The 19,127-nt window shown below is 44.2% G+C and overlaps 1 protein-coding gene across 1 annotated transcript in view; it reads right to left on the bottom strand.

Annotated features, from left to right (window-relative positions):
- The window catches only part of LOC311147074 (cadherin EGF LAG seven-pass G-type receptor 1-like), a 122,460-nt gene that overhangs the window by 14,751 nt on the left and 88,582 nt on the right, over positions 1-19,127 (bottom strand). Inside the window, exons 11-25 of the mRNA XM_084183693.1 lie at positions 14,350-14,516; positions 13,997-14,182; positions 13,780-13,893; positions 13,418-13,592; positions 12,995-13,136; positions 11,865-11,985; positions 11,380-11,563; positions 10,494-10,595; positions 9,531-9,625; positions 7,312-7,521; positions 4,075-4,258; positions 3,731-3,880; positions 1,327-1,510; positions 513-680; positions 191-317 (exon numbers count right to left, since the gene is read on the bottom strand). Of these exons, the coding sequence (XP_084039819.1) occupies positions 191-317; positions 513-680; positions 1,327-1,510; positions 3,731-3,880; positions 4,075-4,258; positions 7,312-7,521; positions 9,531-9,625; positions 10,494-10,595; positions 11,380-11,563; positions 11,865-11,985; positions 12,995-13,136; positions 13,418-13,592; positions 13,780-13,893; positions 13,997-14,182; positions 14,350-14,516 (2,309 nt within the window). The remainder of the gene's footprint in view (positions 1-190; positions 318-512; positions 681-1,326; positions 1,511-3,730; positions 3,881-4,074; positions 4,259-7,311; positions 7,522-9,530; positions 9,626-10,493; positions 10,596-11,379; positions 11,564-11,864; positions 11,986-12,994; positions 13,137-13,417; positions 13,593-13,779; positions 13,894-13,996; positions 14,183-14,349; positions 14,517-19,127) is intronic.

The following is a 19,127-nucleotide window of genomic DNA, read 5'->3' as shown; positions in this document are numbered from 1 at the left end:
TGTATTACATTATTGTATAACTAGCTCAAATAAAGATCATAATCATACTTGGTAGCAGCAAACAGTGAGAGGACTTTAACTATCCCACCCACACACACACACACACACTACTGCTGTAGTGTAGCCTGCCCATAGCAATATAATTACAACTCTATTTAGAGCTATGTACAGTATATGTCTTTGAGCCTACCTCTCTCTTGGAGATGTCCATGAGCACAGCGAAGCTGGTCATGTGGTTACACTGACAGCTGATGTGTGTGTTGTTCCTGTGCAGTAGCTCACATCCTTTAGACGACCAGCCTCCCGTACCACCAATCCTACACACACACACACACACACACACACACACACACACACACAGAGGAAAGAGAATAAATACCATGTAAAGAGTGTGTGCGTGCGTGCATGTGTGTGTGTGTGTGTGTGTGTGTGTGTAGTACTCACTAACTGTAAGTCGCTCTGGATAAGAGCGTCTGCTAAATGACTAAAATGTCAAATGTAAATGTACTCACGCGATGGAGTGATTCCAGAACACACACACAGGTTTGGTCCTCTCTTCTGTCTCCAGTAGTGTGTACTCCAGTGTGATGGGGGGGTCAAGGGGAGAGGGGAGGGGAGAACCCTCGCTGTACACCAACGTGCTCACTATGGGGGTGTTGATCACTGGACGGTTGGGCAGCCTGTTCACACACACACACACACAACACATATACATATGAGCAAGGATGAATGGACACACTCATTTTGATAACTTTTGAAGTAATGTTTACGCATGTGTGACCGCGCGCACTCAAGCAAACACTCCTTTTAGGGAGTTCCAAAATATACATTCTCTGCTGGTTGTGGTCGCTTGGCAACCAGACAAATTGTGCTTTCTGAGCCCTTCTAGTACCAGCGCAGCAGCTATCATATACAAACACGGGGCTAAATATTATGACATACCAACCAAACTGTTCCACATTTAACTCTGCCTTATATGTGTATGTTTCAATTGTAAATGATTTGTTTTAATCATATATAGAGTTTTGAGTGGTCCAAATGTATACAGTGAAAGATTCTGACTGCATGGCAATGACATGTGAGACAAACACCCACAGTATGCCAGGGTAATAACCGGACCTAAAGTAAACAATGGTTTGTGCCAACGCAAACACAGTTGCCATATCTGTTGCCACGCTTGAGTAATTTATGACATATGTTATGTCTTTATTATGATGGCTAGATTAGCTACATAGAAATTGATAAAGGCAGTGTCTGGTTATGTCAGATTTTATGAAAGATTGAAGTAAAGTGTAGTAAAATGTAGTAAAGCATTGCCCTGGTTACCTGAGGCTCCTACGGTCCGGGTCGTATCGCTCAGGGAGGAGCTGACCCAACGACCTGAACACTATCACCACGGCAACAGGCAGGGGGGCAGCGGGCTCGACATGGCGGCGTCTCTTATTGGATAGGGTGTGATCCTCTTCAGGGGCGTCGGTCTGAGAGGGCTCGACGCTGGGGCTAGGCTCGACTACTAGAGAGTGAGAGTGAGAGTAAGAGTGAGAGAGAGAGAGAGAGAGTGAGAGAGTTAGAACACCTATTTAAGTCCTTACTACATGCATGAAACACAGATAAATTATATAAAGAATAATAGTGAAAAGCTTTGGAGCACCTTAAATAAAATTTTGGGCAAAAAGGCGAACTGGGCTCCACCATTCATTGAATCAGCTGGCTCATTCATCACAAAACCCACTGATATTGCCAACTACTTTAATGTTTTTTTCATTGGCAAGATTAGCAAGCTTAGGCATGACATGCCTACAACTAATTCTGAACCTACACATCCATGCATAACTGACCAAATTATTAAAGACAAGCATTGTAATTTTGAATTCCGTAAAGTGAGTGTGGAAGAGGTGAAACAATTATTGTTGTCTATCTCTCCTGGCTCAAAGTAGAGGAAAGATTGACTTCATCACTACTTGAATTTGTGAGAAGTATTGACATGTTGAATGCACCAAGCTGTCTGTTTAAACTACTAGCACACACTCAGACACCCATGCATACCCCACAAGACATGCCACCAGAGGTCTCTTCACAGTCCCCAAGTCCAGAACAGACTATGGGAGGTGCACAGTACTACATAGAGCCATGACTACACGGAACTCTATTCCACATCAAGTAACCCATGCAAGCAGTAAAATACAGATGAAAAAAACGGATAAAAATACACCTTATGGAACAGCGGGGACTGTGAAGAGACACACACACAGGCACAGACACACACATACACACGCATGATAACATACACACACGTACACCTGGATTTTGTGTTGTAGATATGTGGTAGTAGAGTAGTGACCTGAGGGCACACACTTAATGTGTTGTGAAATCTGTTGTGAAATGTAATGTAATGTTTTTCTTATTGTATATAACTGCCTTAATTTTGCTGGACACCAGGAAGAGTAGTTGCTGCCTTGGCAGCAGCTAATGGGGATCCTTAATAAATACGATTACAAATCATGGCTGATTAATTTTGAGTCTTGGTAAGAGACTGGGTTACATGACTGCTTAAGCTTGACTACAAGCACTGGATCTGTTTAATTGGTAGGTCACCAACAAATCCCAAAGGTTTTGATGGATTACAGCCCAAAAGAGTTTGTACAGTTTGCAGTATTCCAAGTCCAGTGGTAGGGTGAGCAGACAACTGTCCAGGTGGCGAATCGCATCTCTGCATGTCTGGCAGACATATCAGTATGGATGACGGATCACCACCTCAAGCTGAACCCTGGCAAGACGGAGCTGTTCTTCCTCCCGGGGAAGGACTGCCCGTTCCATGATCTCGCCATCACGGTTGACAACTCCGCTGTGTCCTCCTCCCAGAGTGCGAAGAGCCTAGGCGTGACCCTGGACAACACCCTGTCGTTCTCCGCCAACATCAAGGCGGTGACCCGCTCCTGCAGGTTCATGCTCTACAACATTCGGAGAGTACGACCCTGCCTTACACAGGAAGCGGCACAGGTCCTAATCCAGGCACTTGTCATCTCCCATCTGGACTACTGCAACTCGCTGTTGGCTGGCCTCCCTGCCTGTGCCATTAAACCCCTACAACTCATCCAGAATGCCGCAGCCCGTCTGGTGTTCAACCTTCCCAAGTTCTCTCACGTCACCCCCCTCCTCCGCACACTCCACTGGCTTCCAGTTGAAGCTCGCATCCGCTACAAGACCATGGTGCTTGCCTATGGAGCAGTGAGGGGAACGGCACCTCTGTACCTTCAGGCTCTGATCAGTCCCTACACCCAAACGAGGGCATTGCGCTCATCCACCTCTGGCCTGCTGGCTCCCCTTCCTCTGCGGAAGCATAGTTCCCGCTCAGCCCAGTCAAAACTGTTCGCTGCTCTGGCACCCCAATGGTGGAACAAGCTCCCTCACGACGCCAGGACAGCGGAGTCACTCACCACCTTCCGGAGACATTTGAAACCCCACCTCTTTAAGGAATACCTGGGAAAGGATAAAGGAATCCTTCTAACCCCCCCCCCCCCCCCCCCCCAATTGTAAAGTGGTTATCCCACTGGCTATAGGGTGAACGCACCAATTTGTGAGTCGCTCTGGCTAAGAGCGTCTGCTAAATGACGTTAATGTGCCCTTGAGCAAGGCACTTAACCCTAATTGCTCCTGTAAGTCGCTCTGGATAAGAGCGTCTGCTAAATGACTAAAATGTAAATGTAAATGTAAATGTAAACAACTGTACCTTTGTTGGGGACCTCCTGGGGCCTAGTGTTGAACTGTGGGAAATGGACAGAGGACGTGAGATCTTTGGGGTAGTACTCCTGGATCACATGGAAGCGAGGGAATGAGGCCTGCTCAGGGACGGACGTGTCCAGGTAATCAACAACAATGACTAAGGAGAGAGAAAGAACTACACATCAAGACCAGCTCATTATCAAATAAGGGTGATATATTATAATTGCACTGAATGGAAGTAAAACTTGACTGCAGTTCACTCAGAGACTAATTCTGTGTTAGGGAGTTAGGAATCTGCTCCTAGACTCTGAAATCATCTCTTCATTGGTCTGTAAATGTGTCTTCACTCACTCATATTGTCAGTGACGATGGTGAATGGTTTGAGGTAGGTCTTCCTCATGTTCTGTGCCAGGGTGTTGGTGTAATCCTCAAAGTGGCGCAGCAGGTGGGCGGTGCCCCCCTCAGAGCGCTGGATCTGCTCCCAGTGGTCTCTGGTGCCAGGGTCTAGGATGGCACTGCCCGCTCTCACCAGGTTCTGAAAGGTTTACAATACAGAGCAGGATGGTCAGACAGTAAGTCACTACAAGTCGCTTTGAATATGGGGGAATACGGGCAAAGCTCAAACTCTGTCACTCCTGTCTAACTCATTTGAAGTCCTGGTGTAGCAGAAGTTACCTGCTCACGTAGGCCTATATAAGATAAGTGACCTAAAAATTTCACAAACTAAAGAGAAATGCCATAATATAAAGTTAAATAGCTCAGCTTTTTGTAGATTAGAAATGATATTGCAGGTTGATGGTTTTTTTTTGGGGGGGGGGGTAGATCAGCTTAATATTGCAGATAGATTGTAACTTCCATCAATGTAATTGTCTGCATCACTTTTCTCCAAAGCAACTTACAGTCATGCGTGCATATAGTGAGGGAAAAAAGTATTTGATCCCCTGCTGATTTTGTACGTTTGCCCACTGACAAAGAAAAGATCAGTCAAATTTTAATGGTAGGTTTATTTGAACAGTGAGAGACAGAATAACAACAACAAAAATCCAGAAAAACGCATGTCAAAAATGTTATAAATTGATTTGCATTTTAATGAGGGAAATAAGTATTTGACCCCCTCTCAATCAGAAAGATTTCTGGCTCCCAGGTGTCTTTTATACAGGTAACGTGCTGAGATTATGAGCACACTCTTAAAGGGAGTGCTCCTAATCTCATCTTGTTACCTGTATAAAAGACACCTGTCCACAGAAGCAATCAATCAATCAGATTCCAAACTCTCCACCATGGCCAAGACCAAAGAGCTCTCCAATGATGTCAGGGACAAGATTGTAGACCTACACAAGGCTGGAATGGGCTACAAGACCATCGCCAAGCAGCTTGGTGAGAAGGTGACAACAGTTGGTGCGATTATTCGCAAATGGAAGAAACACAAAAGATTTGTCAGTCTCCCCCGGCCTGGGGCTTCATGCAAGATCTCACCTTGTGGAGTTGCAATGATCATCAGAACGGTGAGGAATCAGCCCAGAACTACACGGGAGGATCTTGTCAATGATCTCAAGGCAACTGGGACCATAGTCACCAAGAAAACAATTGGTAACACACTATGCCGTGAAGGACTGAAATCCTGCAGCTCAAGAAAGCATATATACCGTGCCGAGAAAGCATATATACCGGGCCGTCTGAAGTTTGCCAATGAACATCTGAATGATTCAGAGGAGAACTGGGTGAAAGTGTTGTGGTCAGATGAGACCAAAATCGAGCTCTTTGGCATCAACTCAACTCGCCGTGTTTGGAGGAGGAGGAATGCTGCCTATGACCCCAATAACACCATCCCCACCGTCAAACATGGAGATGGAAACATTATGCTTTGGGGGTGTTTTTCTGCTAAAGGGACAGGACAACTTCACCGCATCAAAGGGACAATGGATGGGGCCATGTACCGTCAAATCTTGGGTGAGAACCTCCTTCCCTCAGCCAGGGCATTGAAAATGGGTCGTGGATGGGTATTCCAGCATGACAATGACCCAAAACACACGGCCAAGGCAACAAAGGAGTGGCTCAAGAAGAAGCACATTAAGGTCCTGGAGTGGCCTAGCCAGTCTCCAGACCTTAATCCCGTAGAAAATCTGTGGAGGGAGCTGAAGGTTCGAGTTGCCAAACGTCAGCCTCGAAACCTTAATGACTTGGAGAAGATCTGCAAAGAGGAGTGGAACAAAATCCCTCCTGAGATGTGTGCAAACCTAGTGGCCAGCTACAAGAAATGTCTGACCTCTGTGATTGCCAACAGGGGTTTTGCCACCAAGAACTAAGTCATGTTGTGCAGAGGGGTCAAATACTTATTTCCCTCATTAAAATGAAAATCAATTTATAACATTTTTAACATGCGTTTTTCTGGATTTTTTTGTTGTTATTCTGTCTCTCACCGTTCAAATAAACCTACCATTAAAATTATAGACTGATCATGTCTTTGTCAGTGGGCAAATGTACAAAATCAGCAGGGGATCAAATACTTTTTTCCCTCACTGTATATATATATATATTTTTCCCTCACTGTATCTACATTTTATGGACACAGTCAATTTTACAATAATTACATTTTGTTTGTTCTTTCTCCTGAACTTCTTCTACTCTCAACCTCTTCGATCATTTTCATGATGTCCATCCGGTTTGCTGCTATATGCCATATCTTTCTAACTGTGCTCCTTCACAAAAGCTCCCAACCTACAACCCATACACTTATTATGGAAACAGCGTGCCTACATTATTAGTTATCTTGTTATTAGTTGTTGTTAGTTGTTATTAGTCCCATCCTTCAATTCCATTCAACACCTCCCATCTATCTTTTAACACCATCCATATAGGATTTCTATTTGCCATATATATTTCAACTGTACTGTGATGTCTTACAAAAGTTCTGAACCTTTCTATTCTCATTGTTTCTACAGATTGTGAATTGAAAATAAACATTTTTGCTAATAGTATTATTATGTTATTGATCGATTGACTATGACTTTTCAGATCACTCAGGTTGATGTTTATTGTCACGAGTCTTTCCCTGGAGCCAGAACTGAGCGGTTTCCGCTAGATGGGCCAGCTGCAAAGTCAAAATTGTCTATATCGTAAAGATTCATTTAAGGTTAGGGTTAGGCATTAGGGTCAGCAGTGTGGTTAAGGCTATGTTTAAAATCTGATTATTGGACTTTGTAGCTGTGCCAGCTAGTGACCACTCTCCAGAGCTGCCTCCAGTACATTAGTTATCTAAATAAATTCCAACCTGCATTCACATTGGCCAGGTCAGCTTCCCCCTGTTAGTGGAATTGGGAGAAAGCCAGTGGAGGGCAGTATTCCTCCAGTTGTCCCAGTGTAACTGAACCCACCCAGTCGGCTACTCCTGAATAATGCACTGGTAATGCACCTAATGCCCTGCTGTCTGACACAACAGACAAGTAGTGCATGGTCCCTGAGAGAAATACTATGCATACAAAACAAAACTTTAGAAAAATAAGAATATTGCAATTAGCCAGTTTGCAGTCAGCATATTTGCAATGTTGTATTCAAACATTGTTTTTTTGAACAACAACAAACTCTGACCTCGTTGAACTCTGCGTCTCTCGTGGCCGTGAGATCGAAGCCTGTCTGCTGACTCTCGTACTGGAGGACCCTGGTCAGCAGCTGGAAGGCTGTCTTCACATCGTTGCCGTAGTAACTGTCCGTGTGGTTGGTGGCGTTGTGGAGCAGGCGGACGATAGCTTTGGAGCGCTCGCCGTCCATCCTGGACTCGTTACGATGCATCTCCTCATTCTGGAGGGACGGAGGGGAAGAGAAGGAGGTCAAGGATACAGACAGATACTGGAGACAGTTTCAACTATATTGACTGTCTGTGATAGGTTGGTACTAATAGATGAATCCTAACCAGGGGTGAAAGTAGATCACATTTCTTACCGGTATGGGACACCCAAGCACGCGCACCTATTACTTTCATATATGATCTCTGTGGGCCTAGTAGCCTGGGCCAAGTAAAGATTTGTCATATCACTTTTAACATGCAATACCTTTTAACATGCACCTTTGTAATAAAGCATTCCATGCATCCTCGCATTTGCAGACTTACGTGAGACAACCTACTTTTCCTAATGTGATGATTAGACTGAATAGTCATAATTTAGGCTAATAATATAACTCAATCACTGTTCGCAAAAAAGACTGTTCAATGTAGCGTGTAGTGGCTTAGAATAGGCCTAGGATATAAGCTTTAGGCCTATCAGATAACATTTCTTGTTGGCCTTTTATAAACACATTTCATGCAATTCTACTACACTTTATATGACTGGTGATATTAACAGAAACTTTTTTAATACGACAAAAATTACAGGGTAGCCTACTTGGCTGACATTGACAAACAGATCAATAAAAACAATGTTGTCAGATCCATATAATCGGCCTACGAAAAGGGGAGACACAAATACAATATGATATCCATCTAACCTGGAGGAGGAAATTATTGTCCAAAAACAAACAAAAGTGGCATTGACGCAATGATAAAGACAGTGAATATGTGTACTCACCGGAGATATGGCCGATGTTCTCCGCTAGTGCCAATAAGATAGGCTACTGTTCGCTCAATAAGTTGAGAATTTTGGTAACTAAAAGACAGATTTGAGTCTTTTCATTGTCATCTCTTTACAGCAATAGCCATTTGCTTTCCAAACAGTTTTTCCACGATTGTATTTTTAAATATTATGATATGCCTGGCTGGGTCTCTCTGCTTTTCACTGACAGTCACAACTCAACTATCATCTATTTGGTATTTGCCGCGTGTGCTGCCCAATTGTGGGCCCTTCTGACTGTAGGCCATGTGATTTAAAACAGTCCACCGCTTTACAAAAGAACATAAGCTAATGATCCTCTGTGGCCAAGTCATGCTTTCTGGTGTAGTGCCAATTTTGAATGATTTTATTTATTTATGTATAGACAGAAGTAAGCTAATTAGGCTTTTTAATTGGCAATTTAATTCAATTTACTTTAAGGAAAGCTTAGCTTCCCCTAGCCTTATGGACATGCCACCTATGACTTTTAATGTAGCATAAACACAACCAGTCATGATGTTTTCATCTGATCACTTAAAAATGGCGCTCCTGTAGGCTACCCGCGCACGTTTGTCCACTCACAAAATAATTCCAGCATCCAAACCCCTACAGTGCACTGTGCACCCACAATTTGATGAATGGAAAGAGACATCAGTTATAAAACACCTGCATGTATTGTAATGACATTCTGCGATTGTCATTTGGCCTACACTTGTAGCCTGAATTGATGTCCACTGTTATTAACTCGGCCACTCATCTGCCCTGCTCGGTCTCAGCTACTAATTTGTGCATTGTCCTCGCGCGTCTTGAACATTCATCTACGCTTTGGCAAAATACAAGTGTTCTCGTTGAACCACAACAAAATTTGGCAATTCGCACATTTTTCACGCGGCTGACATTCAGTAATGTTAAATAATGGTGTAATAGCCTAAAGTTTTTTTAGGCATTTTGTGTTACTTGTGATAGGCTCACGGTTTACCGGTATGGCGTACCCCCACTATTTAGGCGTACCCCCACTATTTATTTTGCCAGGACGCCATACCGTTTGACTTTCACCCCTGAACTCTAGATTTGCATAAGTGACTCCGAATTGTGTATAATCTTTCAGTGGGAGATTTGCAAGATAAGAGCTGTGTATATGCACATCTGTAGTTAGAATAGGTCTCTGTATGAGTGAACTATGGATGCCATAGCCTTGGACTGGATAAGATCGAGCACACCCACCATCTTCATGAGCTGGGAGAAGGAGCCTGTGGTACAGTTAAAGAGTTCAGGAGGCAGCCAGCCCTTTTCATCACTGCAGTGGCGGATAGCAGTTCCTACAGTGAGAAAAGAAACAAGTTGAACGATAGCGGTACTTACAGTAAGAAAAGCAAAAACAAAAAGGAGGAGAAGAGGAATATTGGGGGTGAGAAATAGTTCAACCGTCTCTTCCTAGCACCAGGTGGCTGCTACACATGGGTGGAAATGGGGAGTTCCTTCAGATAATAAATTAGATAAAAGCACAATCTAAATGCCAACGTCATTACCATTCATCCCAAACAAGCGTTCAACAGAGAAAAGAGTTTACGGTTAGAACTGACAGAGGACCGTTGGTTGATGTGAGCCAAGCCGAGTCACCCAATAAAAACGGCCCAAGAGAGTCTGGCGGGCAACAAAGGGTTTCCGTGGTGACAAGGGTAACTAAGGGGGTAACTAGGGAGGTTACTGTGGTTTAATGGGAGCAGGTCAGTGATGTTACGTCCTGGCCCTGCCCATATTGTCTCTACTGCTAAGGCTCTATGTGGAGCAGGAGGCCCACCCCACCGCGCACACACACACGGCTCTGCGGTTTTATGAATGTGGCTCCAAGCAGAAGTTGCCAAGTCTTCTTCACAATGCCCAGTGTTTGTCTCTGTCTCCGGCTGCTGCCCTCCAGAGACAGAGTTTCACAAACACCATTGGCCAATGACAAGTCTCAAAAGGCCCTGATAGACCAATGAGAGGGCCTCATTAGTGTGCTGTGTTAATGAGTTCCCTCCACAGAAAGAGGTGTTAGGAACAGCAGAAGGCCTTAAACTAAGGGACTCCACAGTACATAATCTCCATTCTCCACCCATAGCATTTGATATCCGTACGAATTGGGCTGAGTATTATTGTGACTGTTCCTGCTATCATAAGAGCTGTGTAGCGTGCAGAGGAACTCACCGATAGATCCTTTGGGACAGTTCATGGCTGCAGGACGGCCAAACTTGGTCTTGGGCCACCAGATCCCTTGGTCGAAGGCCTTGGGACAGCCCTCGTACACCACTGAGAGATGAGAGGGGACAGATGGCACACAGTTAGAAGTGGTCTTTATAATCCCTAACCACTGACACAGGGTCAGATGTTTTGTGATCCCCCTAATGGTTCTGGTTGGTAGTGAGTTATGTGTAATCTGATCCTAGATCTGTGGCTAGGAACAACTTCTGCCTTGAGCATCAAGGGCTGCCTTGGGCTGTTTTACACATATCTAACACGCCCAAGAAACACTACCGCTAACAACTCTTACGAGTCTTTCAAAACAGCCAAACAGGCCAGCAATTATATCAATAATCCTACAGAGTGGTTCCACAACGTTAATAAAAAATTCACATGATTTCTAATTTAGTAGCCTAATCCTAAACAAAACCAGGTTAAGACTTGTATGTGTGTTGTTATGGCTTTTTAAGTAATGCAGTCTGATCATGTGCTGTATTGTATACATACCCAAGTGCTTATATCCTAAGAAATGACCATGATTGTAACTCTTTGAAGACCTTTTATACAGTAGCCACAAGGTTCAGTTGGAGCACTTAGGTGACAGATATGGTATCTAAAAGAGGGAAGGCCTTGAACCAGACTATAGACAGGCAGAGGCTCTGTTCAAATACTCTGAAGATGAATCCTTCCTTCCTCCTGTCATTGGCGTTATAACTGATCTGACATGTCTGGATAAGAGGAATCCTTGCTTTCATGAATCCAAATTGAGTGAGATCAATGATTACATCAAAGAAGGAATTTAAGAGTATCAAACATTTGCATGTGCACCATTTCCTTCCATGTGTATACATACCTTCGCAACCGGTGGCGGTGACCTCAGCGAAGGGGTTGTCACAGCGATTACACTGTTGTCCGATGACCCCGGCTTTACAGGGGCACTGTCCGGTGTGGGGGTCACAAGTACGGGAGTGGGCCCCTAGAGGGAAGCACTCACAGGGGTAACAGGTGTCCTCATCCTTGGGCCGGTAGTAGTTATCCTGGGGAGAGAGATGGGGGAAAGTTAGCGATTAGCACCTTCAGCTAACTAAGCCTACAACATACAGTATTATCTACCAGCCTAGTGTTTTAAGAATGGTTGGTTGATTTGGGACCTATTGGTGAGTTGTGTCCAATTCCTACTAGGTTTGTCATAGTTTACAATTGGGGGGCTTCAAGAGGAAACATAGTTAGATTCATCTTAGGGTCACAGAAAATTCAAAAGGCTTAAGGAGAGTCCAAAACACATTTGAGAAACCCTGCATTAGCCTGTGAGAAGAGTACCAGTGATGATCTTCTTACCTTGCAGCGACACTCTCCGCTGGTCTTGTTACAGTCAGGATTGAACCCTTTGCCGATGTCACAGTTGCAGGGGCCACACATGGGGTTCCCCCACCAGCCCCGAGCACACGGCTTCTCAATCCTGACACATCACACAATAACAACACATTTAGTTGAGTTTAGCACATGAATGGAAATGGAATGCTATAACAATATCACTTAACAACAAAAATGCACTCAACTGCATCACAAATCTAGTATAAACTTTCTATCCCTTGGTAGAGAGACACAACACAGTGAGTGAGTCAAACACTCGCTCTCCAACACATTAATTTCTCTGAGTTGATGGAGGGGTAAGATAGGGGGTTATAATAGGGGCAGGATAGTCAGTAGCAGTGCAGGTGGAGACCAAACACCTATGGAGGAGCACTGAAGCATGAGGGAGTCCCACATCCTGCCTTAGACAGGAAATGATGTGTGACATTTGGGTTAAAGGTCAGTGGGTAAAGAATTTACATACAATCTACCACCCAGAGGAATAGTCAGGAGTATTTTGCTGGCTACTGCAGTACTACAGAAGCCATTTATGGCCAGAACCTAATATAGCTAAAGCTGGCCTGAGGCTCGGCTTACCGTTATATATCGCCAAACACACACACACGCGCTCACACACACACACCCGCTACAGACCCCGTTCGCATTTAAACCATACACACCACACACTTGTTACAAGAACCAGTTAATGTCTAGAACAACACACAGTGGTTTCATCTAACCCTCTGGCTCCTGCCTCTGACACTCACGCCAGATTCCTGCTCTAATCAAAGGCAGATCTGGGATCAGTTTTGGAAGATAAAAAATCCCCCAGAGAGCTTAGATCACAGGCCTGGGAACAGCCACATCTGGGGTTCATTCCCAGCAGGCTTACACCAGGTGCTGGAGAAGGACTGTTTTGAGTTAAGGACGGTAAAAGTAGATCCTGTTCCCAGTCAGATGAATGGTGAGGTGCATATTTGTGAAAGACAGAGAGGAAGGTAAGGGAGTAGAGGTTGATTAGGCTAACATGAAAACATGAAGCCAAATCAGGACACACACATAACCACACATGCACACACTTACACAGGCACTTCCACAAAGGGTCCAGGTCTTACTTGTTTTCGCAGTACTGTCCGTAGTAGTTCTGTCCACATTCGCAGGTGTAGCCATGGGAGGAGCTAGGCTTGCGGACGCAGGTGGACACGTGCTCGCAGGGGTTGAGGTGACACGCGTCAACACACTCCCTCCCAAAGTACCCTGGGAAAGGGCACAGGTTACAGAGAGAAGGTCAACAGGTCTTCAACAACATGGCAGAATTATACACAGTCATATAATGGAATGAAAACTGAAAGCTGAAGACCACAAAACAACATTGCTATGGTGAACAACATTCAGAGCAAGTGAATGGTGTGAGACGAGATGCAGACACAGGTGTGTGTATGTACTGTATTTGTGTGTGCGTACAGCATGTGTGTAACCTGGGTCGCAGACACAGGTGTGTGTGTGTGCGCCCGTACGTGTGTATGAGCGTGTGTTACCTGGGTCGCAGACGCAGGTGTGTGTGCTCCAATCATCGCTGCAGTGGCTGTTCTCAGGGCAGATGTTAGAGTCACAGGGGTCAGCCAGGTCACAGCCCTCCTCTACACGAATCTTAAAGCCCTGCAGCATGTTCACATTGACCACGTTGGTGGATGTCTCACCCATACGCACACCCTGTGGGAAAGAACACACGCTCTCCATTAGGTCCCAGAGTCTCAGGTACACACACACTCTTATCACACGCTCATCACACAGCCCCTAGGTATTAGTTAAGATAGGTAAGTATATACATACAGTAGGCTACAGTACTTTATGTTGTGAAGAATAATGTAATCCAGACATGGCTACTGTTAAAACGTACCTGTATACATCCGGTGAAGCCATCGTGGACGTGGTTCCCCTCTCCTGGTAATCCTCCCAGATACAGAGCCCTCAGCCTCAGACCTGGCAGCTCATTACCTATCTCCACTGACCTCTGGAGACACACACACACACACACACAGTGTATAAGATTTGCTGTGTGTACGTATGTGTGTGTTTGTATCTGTGTCTTTGTGTGTATGTGTATGTCTCAGTACCTTGTACAGTCCGTAGTCCAGTGACACCAGGGCCATGTATTTGATGTCCTTGCCGTCTTTGACGCTCTTCAGCTCCACGAGGACATGGTGCCACTCCCCATCGTTTACCCTGACTTGAGGGAAGCTCAGCACCGCTACCCGCTCAGATCCCAGAAACACCTCAAACCTCACGTACTGATCACTTATCTGAGGGGGGGGGGGAGAGCGTGCGAGAGAGAGAGAGAGAGACAGAGACAGAGAGAGAGAGAGAGAGAGAGAGAGAGAGAGAGAGAGAGAGAGACCATTCGATCAACCATTTAGCACAACTTACCTTCTTGCTCTGTTGTTGTTACTGTGTGTGTACAATAACTCACCAGTAGGTTGACAGTAGAGAAGTCTCCAGCGTTAGCCTGCATCAGCGTGCCAGTGCTCTGCCTCGTCCGGAACATCAGGCCCATGTACCAGGGCACAGCGATGGTGACGTCGAGGTCACTCCATGACACCAGGGCCTGGCCGTCAAAGTGCTGCGGTGACGGCATCACTGGAGGAGGAGAATACTACAGATCAGAAACACATAATATGTTCAATAATCACTGCTATTGAGGCACATCACGTGTTATACACATCACATGCTTAGTAGGGCTGGGAATTGCCAGGGAACCTCATGATACGATATTATCATGATACTTAGGTGCCGATACGATATGTATTGTGATTCTCACGATTCTCACAATTCTATATGTATTGTGATTCGATACTGCAACTTTTTTGCGATTTGATGTTCCAAATATATTGCTCACTATATACAGTCGTATGAAAAAGTTTGGGCACCCCTGACAATTTCCATGATTTCCATTTATAAATAATTGGGTGTTTGGATCAGCAATTTCTATTTGATCTATCATATAACTGATGGACACAGTAATATTTCAGTAGTGAAATAAGGTTTATTGGATTAACAGAAAATGTGCAATATGCATCAAAACGAAATCAGACAGGTGCATAAATTTGGGCAACCCAACAGAAAAATTACATCAATATTTAGTAGAGCCTCCTTTTGCTAAAAGAACAGCCTCTAGACGCTTCCTATAGCCTCTAATGAGTGTCTGGATTCTGGATGAAGGTATTTTGGACCATTCCTCCTTACAAAACATCTCCAGTTCAGTTAGGTTTGATGATTGCCGAGCATGGACAGCCCGCTTCAAATCATCCCACAGATTCTCAATGATATTCAGGTCTGGGGACTGGGATGGCCATTCCAGAACATTGTACTTGTTCCTCTGCATAAATGCCCGGGTAGATTTTGAGCAGTGTTTTGGGTCGTTGTCTTGTTGAAATATCCAGCCCCGACGTAACTTCAACTTTGTGACTGATTCTTCAACATTATTCCCAAGAATCTGCTGATATTGAGTGGAATCCAAGCAACCCTCAACTTTAACAAGATCCCAGTACCGGCACTGGCCACATAGCCCCACAGCATGATGGAACCTCCACCAAATTTTACTGTGGGTAGCAAGTGTTTTTCTTGGAACGCTGTGTTATTTTGCCGCCATGCATAACGCCCCTTGTTATGACCAAATAACTAAATCTTTGTTTCATCAGTCCACAGCACCTTATTCCAAAATGAGGCTGGCTTGTCCAAATGTGTGTTTGCATACCTCAAGCGACTCTGTTTGTGGCGTGTGTGCAGAAAAGGTTTCTTCCGCATCACTCTCCCATACAGCTTCTCCTTGTGCAAAGTGCGCTGAATTGTTGAACGATACACCATCTGCAGCAAGATTATGTTGTAGGTCTTTGGAGGTGGTCTGTGGGCTGTTTTTGACCGTTCTCACCATCCTTTGCCTTTGCCTCTCCGATATTTTACTTGGCCTGCCACTTCTGGCCTTAACAAGAACTGTGCCTGTGGTCTTCCATTTCCTCACTATGTTCCTCACAGTGGACACTGACAGCTTACATCTCTGCGATAGCTTTTTGTAGCCTTCCCCTAAACCATAATGTTGAACAATCTTTGTTTTCAGGTCATTTGAGAGTTGTTTTGAGGCCCCCATGTTGCCACTCTTCAGAGGAGAGTCAAAGAGAACAACAATTTGCAATTGGCCACCTTAAATACCTTTTCTCATGATTGGATGCACTTGTCTATGAAGTTCAAGGCTTAATGACCTCACCAAACCAATTGTGTGTTCCAATTAATCAGTGCTAAGTAGTTACAGGTATTCAAATCAACAGAATGACAAGGGTGCCCACATTTTTGCATAGCCTATTTTTCACATCTGATTTAATTTCATACAACTTAATATTGCTACACTAAAAATCTTTGTCTGGACAATACCCCAGTACTCAGCTTTTATTAGAAAATGAGTGGCATGCCACTGTGATCATTTTCTGTGACGACAGAGTAAATTATTATGCAGCCTCAGAGGGGTGCCCAAACTTTTTCATACAACTGTATCTGCTATAGAGAGACACGAAAGAACATGAGAACATTTGTTTTGATTAGACGTGGAAATAAAAGTGCTGAAAGCATGTTGGCTCACTATTTAAAAAGAAGATGGAGAACAAGCTATAGGATGAAAGATACCGGAGTTTTGCCGCAGGTACAGCCGACTAGCGCTAGTTAACGCTACCTAGCAAACAACATTTTTACAAATCGATACTTGGATTCAAAGTATGGATACAATATCATCCAAAAACAATATCGCAATATGTACACTACCGTTCAAAAGTTTGGGGTCACTTAGAAATGTCCTTGTTTTCCATGAAAACATACATGAAATTAGTTTGAATAGGAAATATAGCAAAATGCATAGGAAATGTAGTCATTGACAAGGTTAGAAATAATGATTTTTAATTGAAATAATAATTGTGTCCTTCAAACTTTGCTTTCGTCAAAGAATCCTCCATTTGCAGCAATTACAGCCTTGCAGACCTTTGGCATTCTAGTTGTCAATTTGTTGAGGTAAGATTTCACCCCATGCTTCCTAAAGCACCTTCCACAAGTTGGATTGGCTTGATGGGCACTTCTTACGTACCATACGGTCAAGCTGCTCCCATAACAGCTCAATAGGGTTGAGATCCGGTGACTGTGTTGGCCACTCCATTATAGACAGAATACCAGCTGACTTCTTCTTCCCTAAATAGTTATTGCATTGTTTGGAGCTGTGCCTTGGGTCATTGTCCTGTTGTAGGAGAAAATTGGCTCCAATCAAGCGCCGTCCACAGGGTATGGCATGGCGTTGCAAAATGGAGTGATAGCCTTCTTTCTTTAAGATCCATTTTACCCTGTACAAATATCCCACTTTACCACCACCAAAGCACCCCCAGACCATCACATTGCCTCCACCATGCTTGACAGATGGCATCAAGCACTCCTCCAGCATCTTTTCATTTGGTCTGTGTCTCACAAATGTTCTTCTTTGTGATCCGAACACCTCAAACTTCGATTCGTCTGTCCATAACACTTTTTCCCAATCTTCCTCTGTCCAGTGTCTGTGTTCTTTTGCCAATCTTAATCTTTTCTTTTTTATTGGCCAGTCTGAGATATGACTTTTCTTTGCAACTCTGCCTAGAAGGTCAGCATCCCGGAGTCGCCTCTTCACTGTTGATGCTGAGACTGGTGTTTTGCGGGTACTATTTAATGAAGCTGCCAGTTGAGGACCTGTGAGGCATCTGTTTCTATTTGTCCTCTTGCTCAGTTATGCACCGGGGCCTCCCACTTCTCTTTATATTCTGGTTAGAGCCAGTTTGCGCTGTTCTGTGAACGGAGAAGTACACAGCGTTGTACGAGATCTTCCGTTTCTTGGCTATTTCTCGCATGGAATAGCCTTAATTTCTCAGAACAAGATTAGACTGACGAGTTTCAGAAGAAAGTTATTTGTTTCTGGCCATTTTGAGCCTGTAATCGAACCCACAATTGCTGATGCTCCAGATACTCAACTAGTCTCAAGAAGGCCAGTTTTATTGCTTCTATAATCAGCACAACAGTTTTCAGTTGTGCTAACATAATTGCAAAAGGGTTTTCTAATGATCAATTAGCCTTTTAAAATGATAAACATTAAATGATAAAAATTGCTTTTCTTTCGAAAACAAGGACTTTTCTAAGTGACCCCAAACTTTTGAACGGTAGTGTAATTGTATTCATTTTTTCACCCCATCATTAATGCTTAGTATGTCAGACTTACAGATTGGTTGTTGTATTTTTGTATTCTTCCAGACATCATTACTGTCAAATATCTTGTTTTATCCAGGACACTAATCCTTCTTTGACAAACATGCACACATACACATCACACTCCAGAGCACCTACTAGCCCTGCAGCCAAACAGACATGTTGTAGTCAGTCAGCCATTCAGTCAGTCAGTCAGTATAACAGTTGTATGTCTGTCAGCATAGCACTAGGTCTTTCCTTAAGAGACAACCGAAGCGCTAAGCTCTCTCAATCCCCCTCTTCTCCGCAGGGCACATATTTCTACTGATGCACAGAGGACACACACGGACACACCTGACAAAACACACACTCAGAAGATGCTGGGGACTAGCTCCTGAACCGCCGCCCTCTTGGTCTGTCTAACTTTTTTTTCACATGATACATTGCTCATTTGCAGTGCCTGGAAAGAGTCAAAAGATGTAAATGATGCATAAAGAACAATAGTTTGGAGTTGGATTCCTTCGAGATACAGTTCATAAGACAGTGGAGAGCGGAGGACAACCACCAGCTCACACGAAACCTTCACACTAACCTAAACACACTCACAGGTCAGCTGTTGAGGTGCAACTATCTGGGAAATCCTGAATTACAAATCGACTGTCTCGTCATATTTCTCTCCTGCGCCTCTACAGTACCACTGATATGTCTATGGTGTCCCTTGCCGCTCTAAAAGTAATATGATATCTATGGTTCCCGTGCTGTCTGTACCCATGATATAACGTCTATGGTTTCTACTTTCTACACAGCTTGTCAACAAGCAGTGGCGCAGCCAAACCCTCCGTGTTACTTCTGTTCCTACGTCCAACTACATATACTCTATCTGCTGCCTGGCACCACTACACAGCTAGCTCATCCAGCCAACCAGCCCAGACTAGGTGGAGATATTTGATCAAATATCAATGTGTGTGTGTTTTATAATTGTTTGGAAGCAGACCGAAGAGGGTAAAT

Source organism: Coregonus lavaretus (assembly GCF_964263955.1).
Source record: "Coregonus lavaretus genome assembly, chromosome: 19".
In the NCBI taxonomy this organism is placed as follows: Eukaryota; Metazoa; Chordata; class Actinopteri; order Salmoniformes; family Salmonidae; genus Coregonus; species Coregonus lavaretus.
The sequence above is the reverse complement of the archived record's forward strand: the minus strand, read 5'-3'. Positions and strand labels throughout refer to the sequence as shown.